Raw genomic sequence first — 15,272 nt, 5'->3', positions numbered from 1 at the left:
TGGGGGGGGAGTCGAGGGAGGGTGGGGGGGGAGTCGAGGGAGGGAGGGAATACGGGGATATGTGTACAAGAACAGATGATTGAACTTGGTGTACCCCCCAAAAAATAAAAAAAAATTTTAAAAAAGGAATGAGATGGATCTATATGTAATGAGGTGGATAGACCTAGAGTCTGTCATACAGAGTTAAGTAAGCCAGAAAGAGAAAAATATTGTATGCTAACTCATATATATGGAATCTAAAAAAAATGGTACTGATGAACCCAGTGACAGGGCAAGAATAAGGATGCAGATGCAGAGAATGGACTGGTGGACATGAGGTTGGTGGGGTGGGGGACGAAGGGGAAGCTGGGATGAAGTGAGAGGGTAGCATAAACATATATATACTACCAACTGTAAAATAGATAGCTAGTGGGAAGTTGCTGTATAACAAAGGGAGGTCAACTTGATGATGGGTGATGCCTTAGAGGGCCGGGATGGGGAGGGTGTGGGGGAGTTGCGGGAGGGAAGGGATATGGGGATATGTATATGAATACAGCTGATTCACTTTGGTATACCTCATAAGCTGGTACAAGAGTATAAAGCAATTATATTCCAATAAAGAGCTTTAAAAGAAAAAAAAAAAGAATGTGTCTGCCAATGCAGGGAACTCGGGTTCAAGTCCCTGCCCCAGGAAGATAGCACGTGCCGCAGAGCAACTAAGCCCATGCAAAAAAATAAAATAAAAGAGAAGATGAAATATATACAAATTAAAAAAAAATGAAGGTTATTTGGTAGCTAAAAATTTCTTAGGACACAAAAAGCACAGACGGTAAAGGAAGAAATTGATACATTGGGCTTCAAAGTAAAATTTTAAACTTTAACTCTTTGCAATATATTTTTAAGAAAATGAAAAGTCAAGCTAGAGACTGAGAAGGAATATTTGTAGAACATATTGACAATAAAAGACATATCCTAAATATACATATTTTTAAAACTCTTAAAGCTTAATAACGAGAAGACATTTCACCAGAGAAAACACACAAGCAGCAAATAATCACATGAAAAGGTACCCACTACCGCTGACCGTGAGGAAAATGCTGCTTAAAATAAAATGCCACGCACACCCGCTAGAGTGGCTCAGGCTGAAAGGACCGATGCTACCAAGAGCTGCACAGGTTGTGGAGCACCTGGGACCTCTACCTTTCTGGAGCGAACATTGGAAAACAGGCCGGCAGTTTCTTACCCAGCTGCACCTTTGCGTCCAGCCGCTCTGTTCCTGGCTGTGGCACCTCACCCCACCCCAGAGAACTGAAGACTCACGTCCACACACAGACTGGTACAGGAGGTTTTATCCATAGCAGCTGAACCTAGAGATAATGTGAATTGGGTGGGGGGTGGACACACAGCACGCGACATGGTACTCGGTGGCACCGAGGAACCGTCAAGTGACAGTGCGGGTGAGCTGCAGGACACAGTGCCAGGTGAAAGCCGCAGGACCTAGAAGTGCATACACCCTTTTGGAGGGGGGCGGGTGCATTTATCTTTTTTTTTTTTTTTTTAATTGTCTGTGTTGGGTCTTCATTGCTGCACACGGGCTTTCTCTGGTTGCAGCAAGCAGGGGCTACTCTTCATTGTGGTGCCTGGGCTCCTCATTGTGGTGACTTCTCTTGTCGTGGAGCACGGACTCTAGGCTCATGGGCTTCAGTAGTTGCACGCATACTCAGTAGTTGTGGCTCACGGGCTTAGTTGCTCTGTGGCATGTGGTATCTTCCTGGGGCAGGGACTGAACCCGTGTCCCCTGCACTGGCAGGCGGATTCCTAACCACTGCGCCTCCAGGGAAGCCCAGTGCATTTATTCTTTATTGATTATGGATACGTTCCTTACTAGCGTACGCATTAAAAGAAAACCGAACCAGTAAAATAAACCAGACAGAGAAACAAATACTGCATGATATCATTTACACGTGGAATCTTACAAAAAAGTTGAACTCATAGAAACACAGAAGAGAATGGTGGTTGCCAGGGTTGGGATGTGGAGAAATAGGAAGGTCTGCTGGACCCAAAGGGAAATTCATGAGTGGTTTGTGAGCAGGGATCTGGTGGTTCTGTTGGTGGTTCACACTGCATTCCCCAGAGCCGTGTGACTCCATAGGTTTGAGCTCCAGGGAAACCTAGCCTGGCAACAGGTGGTGTTCAAGACCCGGGTGGGGTGAAGTTCTGGGCCGCACGCCCCCAGGGGCTTTGAGGAATGTTGGAAATACCTTATGTCTTGAGTGTGGCGGTGACCACACAACTGTGTACCTTCTCCCAAACTCATCAAACTTTACACTTAAAATGGGATAATTTTACTGTGTGTAACCATGCCTCATAAAACTGTTAAAAATTTGAAATACTTGTGGAGAGGGCATTGGCGTTGTGGAGGCTTTGTTTGCCATGCAGCCTAACACTTGCAGCTGTGAAGCCGTAATCCCAGGGAATTCACCTCAGATTGTGGCGTGTTTTGAGATAAGGCCCTTAAAGGAGTAATTACGTTACAACAAGGTCGTTGGGGTGGGTCCTAATCCAGCGTGACTTTATGAAAAGATGACACTGGATCCAGGCGCAGCAGAGGGAAGGGTGAGCAGACGCGGCAGGAGCCTCGGCAGCCGGGGAGCAGCCTGGCGCGCATCCCTCCTCACGGCTCGGAGCCCAGGACCGCGCGCTTCTGTCGCGTGAGCCTCGCTGTCGTGCTCTGTGGCGGCATCCCTGGCAAGCTCGTGCGCGTGGCGAGTGTGGAACAGCTTAGAGTCTGACAGAAAGTCAGCCATGTGCGGCAGCTTATGACTAAGCCCCAAACGAAGTGGAAACGAATAAAAGCTGTAGGTGTTTAGGAGGGGGCGTGGGGTCCCTGCCAAGCCCCCAGCTAAGGCTTCAGGAAGTGGGTGGGATTGGCACTGTGTGTGGGGGGGGGGGGCAGGAGCACAGGAGGAAATCCCGGGCGGGCGGCAGGACGGCATCCAGGTACCGGTGGTTACTCACCTGCCATGAGCCGGGCCCTGTGCTAGACGCCTGGCATCTGATGAGGGAAGAGGGCGCTCCCTGCGGCCGGCACACAGCGTGAGGTGGTGGCGCTGGAAGTGGGCAGGGCAGTCTGGGGCGCCGGCACTCACACAAGCGGTGTTGGCACGGAGGACCGGTGTGAGGAAAGTTGGGCTGTGCCTCCCTTGAGCCCTTGGTGTATTTGTAGTATGTGATGAAACGTTTGATTTTGCTTAGTGATTATTTCATGGAAGTGATTTGTCATCATGAGACATGTTCGGTTAGCTGAATTTGCTTCTGCTTTCGAAAGATTGGACAGGAATCTGAATTCCAAGCTTCCTGAAGATAGCAGCATTGCCTCTTCTTTCTTATTTCTCCCATCTTAACAGGTGTCCGTGTAATGCAAAGCGAGAGTCAGTGACCCTGCACCTGGTCCTCCTTGGGCAGCTCCCACCGTCAGACATGTCCCCGTGACAGCCAGCACTTGGTGAGCGCTCTGCCTGATGGTGGCTTCTCCTGTTGCTCCTACAGGTAGTGACACTGCCCAGATATTTGAGGAAGAGGTTTGGTGGCTACCGGATCCAGTTCCTCCTTGCTCTTCTGTACTTATTCCTATATATCTTCAGTAAGATCTCGGTGAGTTCTGTAAAATTCAGCCCAAGGAAGAGAAACACAAAAAAACCAATGGGCAGGACTATGCTAGATTTTCCTAGCAGCTCATTCCAGGGCCATGTAAGTTAGTTGTTGGCCTCTGCTGTCTCAGCTAAAGTAGAGACAAAATAGAATAAAAGGCGGAGGCGTTGTCTTTGCCTCCCAAGCCGGGGTCACAGGCCCCTCGCTGTATCCCAGAGACGCTTGGGCTTATTCCTGTCATGGCGTCAGGTGATGCCACTCCGCTGCCCAGAGCACTCCAGGCACCTCCCGCACTCACGAGAGCCCTGGGCCCTACGTTATGACCTGCGAGGCCTCCCGGCCCAGCCTGCCTTCTGGCCTCGTCTCCTTGTCTCCTCCCCTGCACTCGCCATAGTGTTTCTCTAATCCAGCAAGCTTATTCCCACGGAAGCCCTTGACACCTGCTCTGTACTGTGTCTGGAATGTTCTTCCCCCAGATTTTTCAAATATCACCTCCTGGGAGAGGGCTTCCTCGGACATGCCCAGTCATCTCTACTCCGGCACTGTTTCTGTTTCCTTTGTAATACACGCACCGTGTGAGAGAATTTACTGTTTCCTGGCTTATCTGTCTTCTCCACCCTGGTGCAAGCTTCTTGAGCCCCGGAGCCTTGCCTGGCTTGCTCCCTGCATTCCTGCTGTGCTGAGGACATGGCTAGCACGTAAGGTGCTTGAGAAGCATTTTTTGTTTTGGGTGGTTTTTTTGAATGACTGAATGAGTGTCACTTATCACAGTGCATGGAAATGGCCTGTTTGGTGGTCTGTCTCCTTGAGTAAACATAAGCTCCTTGCAGCCGGTGACTGAGTGTGAGTAACCCTGGAGTCTCCTGAACCCTGCCGAGTATCTGCCGCGTGGTTGGTGCTCAGCCAGCAACGACCTCAGGGTGGTTGTCAGCGGAGCCCAGGATTGACAGATCCAGCCCGCAGGCCAGTCGGCCAGGTGGTCCGCTTTGTACAGTCCTTGAGCCAAGAATGGCTTTTACAGGTTTCAAGGGTCATAAAGCAACAGGCACGGTCTGTGTGTCACAAGGCCTGCAGCACTTACCATCTTCCCTTTACAGAGAAAGCTTGCCAGCCCCTGATAAGCTGCCCCCTTGCCCTCTGCCCCGGGGGGAACTGCGGGGACAGCTAGCTCCCCGAGCACACCACCCACTCTGAGGCTCCAGGAGGAAGAGGCTGCATTGCATTAGCTGGATTAATCCAAGCTTTACAGGTGCTGACCTTGGCCGAACCTGTGGGGCACCACCATATTGCCCGACAGAACCTGGGAAGACCTCAGCCAGCGTCCACAAGGCGTGGAGTGGACATGCTGACTGCAGATGGCCTCTGAGTCAGCGTCTTCATGGGACGGCTGTTGATGGAGCCAGAAGTGACGGTGGAGCCAGAAGTGATGGTGCAGCTGCTGCCTTTGTGCCCATTTCAGGTGGAGATCTGCGCTGGCACCATGTTCATGAAGCTGGTTTTGGGGCTGGACGTTTACCTGGCCACCGTCATCTTGCTGTCAGTCACCGGCATTTATGCCATCACAGGTGAGGCTACTCTAACCCCACAGAAGCTCTGCTTCTCAGTGGAGTCCTAAGGATATTGAGACAGGGGTCTTCGGTGTTTGCATTTTCCCTGAGCCTGTAAGTCACGTTGCTGAGGCCTGAAAGGGCTGAATACTGATAACAATTGAGGCAGGGGTGCCCGAGGGGTGCCCTGCTCCTGGAAATCTTGCCAGACTAGCAGGGGCTGTCCCAGGGGATTGACGGGGCCGGCCGTGATCACGTTTGGGGTGGGGCAGGCCGATGCTGCAGGCTGCCTGCCGGGTGAGGGAGCAGCAGCGCCAGAGGGAATGAGGGGAAGAGCAGCTTCAGGGCATCCTGGGCACCAGGTAACCTGGCCAGGCCATCCCATGGGATCCCTTAGGCAGACACTTCGACCTTGGTATGTGGATCCCATCTTGGGCTCACACTGCACAGCACGCACGTGGCATCGTAACCTGGGTAGCGGCAGCTCCCTGTCAGCCCCGCAACCACGAGGTGAGCAGCTGTTCTCTACCCAGACAGTCACTCTGCTTTTCTCTTTCAGTGTGCTATTCAAGAAGTTACATGAGATAGTCAACATTTTATTATAAAAGAGGCTTTGTGTTCATGATTTTGCCCAACTGTAGGCTAATGCAAGTACTCTGAGCACATTTAAAGCAGGCTAGACTGAGCTGTGACGTTCCGTAGGTGAGGTGTCGTAAATGCATTTTCGACTTAATATTTTCAACTTACGATGGGCTTATCAGGATGTAACCCCATCATTAGTCGAGGAAGATCTGTATACTTTTTTGCTTAGGAAAACGACCAGATTTTCATTCATCCAAAAAACGGGAAGTAAAAGGACATTGGGGTATAGAAGGGCAAGGTAAGAATCCAACAACAGATCATGAAGAGATCTGTTCAGGAGAGAAAACAGGGTGGACCGAGACTAAGCACAAGCAGTTGTGAGGCCCACTGAATTCAGGACGGAGAGTGGGTGTGGAGATGGGCGGGCTCGAGTGTGTGGGGCAGGCACACAGAGTAACTTCCCGCAGAGTCAGGCGTGGCTTTCCTTTCTCTTTCTCGCCTATTCAGGTGGCTTTGTGGCTGTGGTTTATACTAATATCTTACATGCCGGCGTTGTGGTTCTGGGCTCAGTCTTGTTAATGGGCTGTGGTAAGTAAATCTGGAGAGCAGTGGGCACCATGGGTGGACTCCTTGAATCTGACAGCTGCCTGGGGCCATTTCAGCACCTTCCTCTTGCAGATGAGGAGACCGAGGCCCTCAGAATCCATGAGCTTTGTCTAAGGTTGTGCCTGCATCAGGAGAAGGAGGCGAGGAGTGGGAGGGGTGACAACAAGTTCAAGGGCGTGAACAGCAGTCAGGAGTGGCCCACCACACGCGTCCCCACCCTGTGCCTCTGTCCACGCTCCTCCTCTCCGCTCAGAAGCCCTTCTCCCTTTTGTCCACTCAGTTAAACCCATCTGTCAGGGTCCACAGAAGATCCGCCCCTGAATGTGTGATTCCGTGATTGCTCTGTCTCTGTTCTCTGGACTTGCATCCCTGCCACACAACGTGACGTTTATCTTGATTGCACACACCTTGATTGTTCACCGTGTCACGTAAATAAGTCATTCCCCTCAGGGCCAAAACTTCTTAAGAACCAGAGCCATTGTCTCCTTCATACCACGTGCAGTTTGATGCCATGGTAGGTGCTTAGTGAATGAGACGAATGAAAATAATAGCTGGTATGAATTGAGAATCACTGTCCTGCAGGCATCTATCTGTGTTGCCTCATTAAATCATCTCAGTCCCCATGAGGCGTAACTGCTTTCATTATCCTCCTTTCACTGATGAGGAAGCTGAGGTACTCAGTTCAGTAGCTTGCTCACGAAACACACACGAGTAGAACTTAGCGCTGGGCCCCTCTACCACCAAAGCCCCCGAGGTTTTAGTGGCATATCACAGGACCTGCAATGACAAGTACACTCGCCTTCAAGTGGAGATTTCCTCCCACTAGCCAGGAGTAGCCTTGGTGAGGTTGGTAGTACCCACTGTTCCACAGGTCAGAGATGGGTCTTACAGAAACTTAGGAGGAAGAGCTCTGGGCTCAGGTATTGAACCATTATTGAAATGATATGCAAGTTCAGTTGAAGGATTATGGTTCCATAGAGCATGTTGTTGAGCCCACGAAAGGAGAACAGATAGACACACAGAACCACAAGCCTCAGTCTTACCATTCAGTAAGCATCAGTGCTCCGTGACGTATACTCAGCACTGTGTTCCTGGGACACAAGATACACGTCAGGCGTGGTCCAAGCGATCTTTTAATGAGCTGGGAAGCAATGACTGATTTGGGTGACACAACTATAAACTATAAAACATTCTAAGCCGTTGTGTTTGCTCTTGTGCTAATGTTAAATATCAAGTTTATTAACACCTGCCAGGACCATTCCAATACTTGAGAATGATATACAATTAAACTTTAGGGGCAGGTGGGATATTCTATTTAATATTAGCAATTATAGCTCTAAATAAGTATATATCATTTAGTGTTATAGACTTAGTGTTTACATCCCCTCCAAAATTCATAGGTTGAAATCCTAACCTCCAGTGTGATGGTATTGGGAGATGGGGCCTTTGGGAGATGGTTAGGTCATGAGGGAGGAACCTTCATGAATGGCATCAGTGCCCTTATAAAAGAGACCCCAGAGAGCTCCCTCACCCCTTCTGCCACATGCGGACACAGTGAGAAGATGGAGAACACCTAGTTGGCCAGCACCTTGATCTTGAACTTCCCAGGCTCCAGAACAGGGAAGTAAGCCATTCACTATATGGTATTTCATTATAGCAGCCCGAACAGACTAAGACGTTTTCTGAGAAACTTAATAGGATTTTTTTTAATCAGGGTGAATTTATTCATGCTAGTTCCTTTGATAAGTAAACTATTTGGGAGAGGCATAGTTTTCCTTTAAAAATATACAAGAACTTGTAAATCCAAGTGAATATAGAAGAACTTGTACATCCAAGTGCATGGGTTCCCTAGTCACCATGAAAACCCATGCATATACAATTTTCTTTTATTTCTAATTTTTAGGTAATATATACATAAGGTAAACAAAACAAAAGAGAAATATTTACCACCTTCAGTTTCTCATTTTGACTCCCCAGAGCCCACCAGTATCATACGTTTAGTGTACACCCTTCCAGAGATGGTCTTCCTCTGGTTAGATTCCAGACTGCGGCAGTGAAGCGAATTCCGCAGTAAAGCAAGTCACATGAGTTGTTTGCTTTCCCAGTGCACATAAAAGCTATGTTCACAGTATGCCGACGTCTGTTGAGTGTACAATAGCATTATATCTAAAAACAAGGCACAAACTTTAATTTTAAAATATTGCTATTGGAAAAATGGCACTGATAGACTCTCTCGTAGCAGGGTTGCCACAGACCTTCAATTTTTAAAAAACACCACACAGTATCTGCCAAGCGCAATAAAGCAAAACACAGTAAAATGAGGTGTGCCCATACAAGTATTTTTTTAATCTGTGAGATACATATCTTAATAGAATCAGAATATTTTGCAGCCTGTTTTTCCACCACTGGAACTGTTTCTTAGGCAAATTTCTATATCAGCAAATAGAGATCTGCTGCAACTCTTTTGTTTTTGTATGTGTACTAAGCTTTGTATTGAAAAGTGCACAAATCAAAGTGGACACACTCTGGTAACCAGCACCCAGGTTAAGAAGTTGTCTTTTTGTTTCCTTCTTTTCCAAACTTTGTACTTTCTTTCCCTTGCCTTGTTACAGTGGCCAGGACCTTTAGTACCGTATTGAAGACAAGAAGAGGCAGCAGCCCTCCTTGTCACTCCTGATTTAGAGAGAAAACTTTTAATATCTCACCATTAAATGAAATGTTTGCTGTCAATTTCTTGTAGATATTTTTTGTCATACTAACAAAGTTCCCTTCTGTTCCTAGTTTGCTAAGATTGTTTATCATGAGCAGGTTTTGAATTGTATCAAATGTTTTTTCCACGTCTACTGAGGTGATTATGTTATTTTTCTTTTTCTGTGAACACAGTGAATTAATTGACTTGGTTTGAATGTTAACCTTGCATTCCTGCATTTGTCAAGAGATACCTCACATTCCTCTCCAAAGTGGCAATTTTAACTTATATTCTCAGACATGTATGAAAATGTGTTTCCTAACCCTCCCAGCCAACACTTGATATTTTAAGTCTTTAAGAAATATCTCCAATAGGTGAAGGGAAGAAAAAGTATCTCATTTGTGTTTTAATTCGAAGTTCCCAGACACTGGTGAGGTTGAGCATCTTTTCATACACTTAGCAGACATTTGTATTTCCTCCTTTGTGGATTACTTACTCTCTGCCATGTTTCTTTCCAGTGGTTTCACTCGGCTATTGATGTGTGAGTCCTTCGTACAAGATGCAAATCTCTTCTTTCAGTCTAACAAATTTTTATCTTGATTTCAGCCATATAAATGAAAAATTTTGAGGCCAAATTTATCAACCTTCCTTTTCCTTTTGGTGTCTTGTTTAAGAATGTACCACTCCCTAACCCAACTTTATAAAGATACTCTCCTGTTTTCTTCTAATAATTTTGTGGCTTTGTAGTTCACCTTTTTAAAATCCACAAGGAATTCACTTTTAGAAGCGCCATGAGGCGTCTTATTCATTTTATAGTCACTCAGTATCTTTTCACTGACTAGTCTTGACTCCAAGATTCTGAACCCATATCAAAAATCAAGTCTGTATCAAAGGAACATGGTTTGATATGCCAAAATAAAAGATTCTATTAGTTAAGTAGGTGTGTTTTAGTACCTTTTTTCAATTTTTGCATTTTTTTTTAATTTTTAGTGGTGTATAGTTGCTTTACAATATTGTGTTAGTTTATATTGTACAACAAAGTGTATCAGTTATACGTATACATATATCCCCTCCTTTTTGGATTTCCTTCCCATTTAGGTCACCACAGAGCATTGGGTACAGTTCCCTGTGCTATACAGTAGGTTCTCATTAGTTATCTATTTTATACACAATATCAATAGTGTATATATGTCAATCCCAATCTACCGATTCATCCCACCCTCCCCTTTCCCCCTTGGTATCCATACCTTTTTTCTCTGCATCTGTGTCTCTATTTCTGCTTTGTAAGTAAGATCGTCTATACCAATTTAAAATTTTTTTTTCGTATTTTTCTTTAATGTTAAGGTTTTACACCACTTAGGATATTAAGGGAGAAATGCTATAGGCTCTGAAGAAAATTCAAAATATGAAGTTTCATAGATGTTTTGCTGGCATTGTAGGAAAATGAATATTAATTTCTGATTTAGTTGAGATTCTTCGAATAACTTGTGATAGAACTTTGGTTCCAAGCTAGTGTAAGCAAATAAGTACTCCTTGGTTCCCCTACTTGAAAAGTCCAGGGCCGTCTTACTTTTGAGCGTGGCTCGATCCAGCCTTCCACATGAGCCAAGCAGACAAAAGAGCTTTAAACTGCCATCCTCGCTTAGAACCCCAAAACAAGGAAGCAGGCTTTTTTGATGCCTTAAGCAGAAGACTCCTGGGACAAGCTCTGATTAGCCAGGCTTGGGTCTCAAATCCATTCCTGATAGATCAGCTACCCAGGGAACAGGGAACGTTGGCCAGACCTGGGTCACATCCCGGATCAGAATGAGTCGTAGACAGTTTGACGAGGCCCACCTAAGTTGTGTAGGGTGGGATGCAGTTGGAAGAGGGGTTCTGTCCCCAGAAGCAGAAGGATGGGATGCCAGACATACGACCACTACACTCTTTTTCTTTGGAGGAAATGGTGTCTTTTCTTAGGCACATACAGTCTTGCCTGTTTGCCAGTCCACTGTGTGTCACTTTGCACCCTCGGTTCTTCAGATGTGTGTTATTGTGCAGGTTAAGGTACTGACCGACTGTATGGTGTTTTCAAGCCTTTAAGGAGGTGGGAGGATACCAGGAGCTGCAGCATAGGTACATGGATGCTGAGCCAGCCCTCACCCGTGAAGGAAACTGGACTGCCCCAGAGCAGTGCTTCATTCCTCGCCGGGATGCTTTCCATATCTTCCGAGATCCCATCACTGGAGACATCCCCTGGCCTGGGGTCATCTTTGGCATCTCCACCCTTTCCTTGTACTACTGGTGCACCGACCAGGTAATCAGACGCACTGGACGGATGGGTCTGTGCTGGGGGTTGGGGGCCTCGCAGTCTCTGCAGCCACGGGCGGGCTTCCCTCCCCGCCTTGTGTGGTGCCCAAATACTGCAGGACCACGTTCTGTCCAAAAAGCGTCTCTCGGGACTTCCCTGGCAGTCCAGTGGTTAAGACGTTCCCTTCCACTGCAGGGGGTGTGGGTTCGATCCCTGGTTGGGGAGCTATGATCCCACGTGCCACACAGCCGCAAAACCAAAACATAGAATAGAAGCAGTATTGTAACAAAGACTTTAAAAATGGTCCACATCAAAATAATCTTAAAAAAAAATAAAAGGGGTCTCTCCCTCCGTCCTGTCTGTAACACAGCACTTGTTTTCATTTCTTTTCCCCTCTCATTATCTACAAAGCACAATTTTTTGCACATTTTTCATGTCAGTTCTCACAAATTGAGTCCAGAAATTAAATGCCACGGATCAGTATTTCAGCTGGATTTTTTAAGGACTCAAGCTTATTCTAAAAATTGTATGGCTCCCTGTCAGTGGTCGATCAAAAGTTTAACACAGGCAATGCTAAGTTATGTTGTTTAGATATACACAATTAAATAGCAAAAAATTATAAAGAGGAGGAAGTAAAATAGTTGTTAGAGGGGTCAGTTCTGAAGCAAGCGAGAGGGTTGCGGTTAAAAAGAGGCACATGTTAACAGTGTTACTCACAGTCATTAGAAAGTGGAAACACCCCAAATATCCACCAACGAATGAATGAGTAAACAAAATGTATTCATGTGTTGAGATATTATTCAGCCATAAAAAGGAATGAAGTACTGATACATGCTACACCTTGGATGAATCTCGAAAGTGTGCTAAGTGAAAGAAGCCGACACAAAAGGTCGCCTAATCAGAGTTCCCTGGTGACGCAGTGGTTAAGAATCTGCCTGCCAATGCAGGGGACACAGGTTCGATCCCTGGTCTGGGAAGATCCCACATGGCGCAGAGCAACTAAGCCTGTGCGCCACAACTACTGAGCCTGCGCTCTAGAGCCTGTGAGCCACAACTATGGAGTCTGCATGCCACAACTACTGAAGCCCACATGCCTAGAGCCTGCAGTCCACAACAAGAGAAGACACGGCAGTGAGGAGCCCGCACACCACAATGAAGAGTAGCCCCCGCTCGCCGCAACTAGAGAAAGCCCGTGTGCAGCAATGAAGACCCAATACAGCGAATAAATAAAATTTTTTTAAAAAGTCACCTATCTTATGATTCCTTTTATATGAAATATCCAGAACAGGCAAATCCATGGAGACAGAAATCTGGGGGGGCGGGGGGGGAGGAGGGATGGAGAGTGACAGCTTCATGGGCCTGGGTTCTTTCGGGTGATGAAAAAGTTGTGACGCTGGAGAGAGGCACAGGTTGTGCAACGTTGGGGACGCACTGAATGCTACTGAATTGTTCACTTTAAAATGGTTAATTAGGGATTTCCCTGGTGGTCCAGTGGTAAAGAATTGCCTTCCAATGCAGGGGATGCAGATTCCATCCCCGGTCAGGGAACTAAGATCCCACATGCCGCAGGGCGACTAAACCTGTGAGCCACAACTACTGAGCTTGCACGCCTCAACTAGAGGTCCCACGTGCCCTGGAGCCTGCATACCACAACTAGAGAAGAGAAAACCTGCACACCGTAACTAGAGAGAAGCCCACGTGCTGCAACGAAAAATCCTGCATGCCTCAACGAAGATCCTCTGTGCTGCAACTAAGACCCAACACAGCCAAAAATAAATAAATAAAATAAAAAGTAAAAGCCATAACAATTAAAAAGATTTTAAAAAATGGTTAATTATATGTTATGTGAATTTCACCTCAATTGTTTAAAAAAAGAGTCCCAGAGAGAGGCTTCTGGGTCCCACAGTGCTGCACCTCTTAACTTGGATGGTGGTTCCATGGTGCACTCTGTAGTGTGCTACAGTGTACATCCATGTGTTATATCCCGATAAAAAGGGTTTAAGCCTTTTGTGGAAGGAGAAGATGCCACAAATAGCTCACCCAAGTTTGAAGAACAAAGGGGCAGAACTTGCCCGACCAGATATTTAAACATCAGCAACGTCACAGTAATACGAGCAGCTTGAAGTCTCCAAGAATAGACATAGAGACTAACAGAACAGAATAAAGAGCTCAGAGACGGACTCGTATTTACAGGAATTTAATATGTGTTCGGGAAGGCTCCACAGGTTGGCAGGGGAGGTACATACTCTTTGATGTTAAAAAAAAAAAACACCCAGCTTACTATTTGGAATAACAAAGCTTCGTCCCCACGCAGCGCTTACACAGAGGTGGACTTCAGATGAATTAAAGACTTACATGTGAACAGTAAAGCTGTACTACAATCAGGGAAGGTAACACTAGTGAATCCTTTTGAGTCAGGGTGGGGGTGGGGTGTAAATCGTATCAGTTTGATCACATTTCACACAAGGCCTTTTTAACAAAGACGCTCCAGACAAAGTTGACAGATGACAGGCTAGAGAAGAGTATTAGGAATGTTTGTAATGAACAGGAGACTAATAGCAAATAGAAAGAAAGAGGAAGCTCCAGTAGCCATGTGGGCGAAAGACAGTGACAGGCGATGTTTAGGAAAGGAAACGCAAACAGATGTGAACGCTGACAAGCGCAGTGCCCGGCGTTACCAGGGGAGTGCAGTTCAAAACCACAGTGAGACGGACAAAAACTAGAAAGCTTGATGGTGCCAAGAGCTGGGGAGGACGTGGATGTTTAGGAATCCTCATGCCCCTCTGCTGAGTGCAGACGGAGCAGTCTGCTCTGGAGGGTGATCTGGCCACGCTAATAAAGTCAGGGGTGTTGTACCAGTACTCTGTGACCAAGAGGTGATGTTCCTCGGAACCGACCCAAACACCCTCATTCCAGGTTCATAAGCAACCACGTGTGAGGCCTTGATCCCAGTGTCAGTCATGCCGGGTACTGAGGTGGGTGGATGAGACGGGAGAGAGGCGTGGGTAACACCGAGGGCTGCTGTGCAGCCATGAGGAGCCATGGAGCCGCCATACATGGAGCAGCACCGATGGAGCTTTCTCTTGCGCTGAGCAGAGGCCCAGGAGGCAAGGTGAGGCATGGAGCCCAGCACGCGGGCGCGCTCTTTGCTGCAGCCACGGTGCGGTTGTTTGTATTCTTCCCCTTCTGCTTATTACACTACTCTACCTCGAAGACAAGAGATGTCTTTCTGTAAAAATTAGAAAACAGGGTGGAATCAAACCACCACAACCAAGAAGCCCCACACTTCAGAAGACTGAGGTGTTAGATACCAAATACGAAATACGCATTTAAGGAAATAAAAGTGGGACTGAGAACATTAACACAATTCCATCAAAAATGATCAGTTAGGGACTTCCCTGGTGGCGCAGTGGTTAAGAATCTGCCTGCCAATGCAGGGGACATGGGTTCGAGCCCTGCCCCAGGGAGATCCCACATGCCATGAGGCAATTAAGCCTGTGCGCCACAACTACTGAAGCCCTCGAGCCTAGAGCCCATGCTCCGCGACAAGAGAAGCCACCACAATTGAGGAGCCTGTGCACCACAGTGAAGAGTAGCCCCCACGTGCTGCAACTAGAGAAAGCCTGTGTATAGCAACAAAGACCCAACACAGCCAGTTAATTAATTTTAAAAAAGATCAGTTAGATTTAAAACTCAAACTTCTGAAAATGAAAAATATCCTTATTGAAATCTAAAACTCAGTAACTGCTAAAATAACAGATTAAACATAACTGAAGGAAAACAATCAGTAACCTAGAAGAGAGAACTGAAGAAATTGCCCAAAAGGCACAAAAATGGAAAATGTGAAAGAGACAAAGTGACATGGACGACAGAATTAAAATACATCCTGTTGGAGTTCCAGGGGGAGAAAGAAAGGGGGAGAAGCAAT

General features: G+C 46.7%; 1 protein-coding gene across 1 annotated transcript in view; it reads left to right on the top strand.

Moving 5' to 3' along the window:
* Window positions 1-15,272, top strand: part of LOC130858459 (sodium/glucose cotransporter 1-like) — a 53,468-nt gene that overhangs the window by 20,419 nt on the left and 17,777 nt on the right. The window contains 4 exon segments of the mRNA XM_057744914.1: window positions 3,529-3,633; window positions 5,090-5,195; window positions 6,267-6,347; window positions 11,130-11,350. Coding sequence (XP_057600897.1) covers window positions 3,529-3,633; window positions 5,090-5,195; window positions 6,267-6,347; window positions 11,130-11,350 — 513 coding nt within the window.

The sequence above is a fragment of the Hippopotamus amphibius genome, chromosome 8, assembly GCF_030028045.1.
Source record: "Hippopotamus amphibius kiboko isolate mHipAmp2 chromosome 8, mHipAmp2.hap2, whole genome shotgun sequence".
NCBI classification, from domain to species: Eukaryota; Metazoa; Chordata; class Mammalia; order Artiodactyla; family Hippopotamidae; genus Hippopotamus; species Hippopotamus amphibius.
The sequence above is the reverse complement of the archived record's forward strand: the minus strand, read 5'-3'. Positions and strand labels throughout refer to the sequence as shown.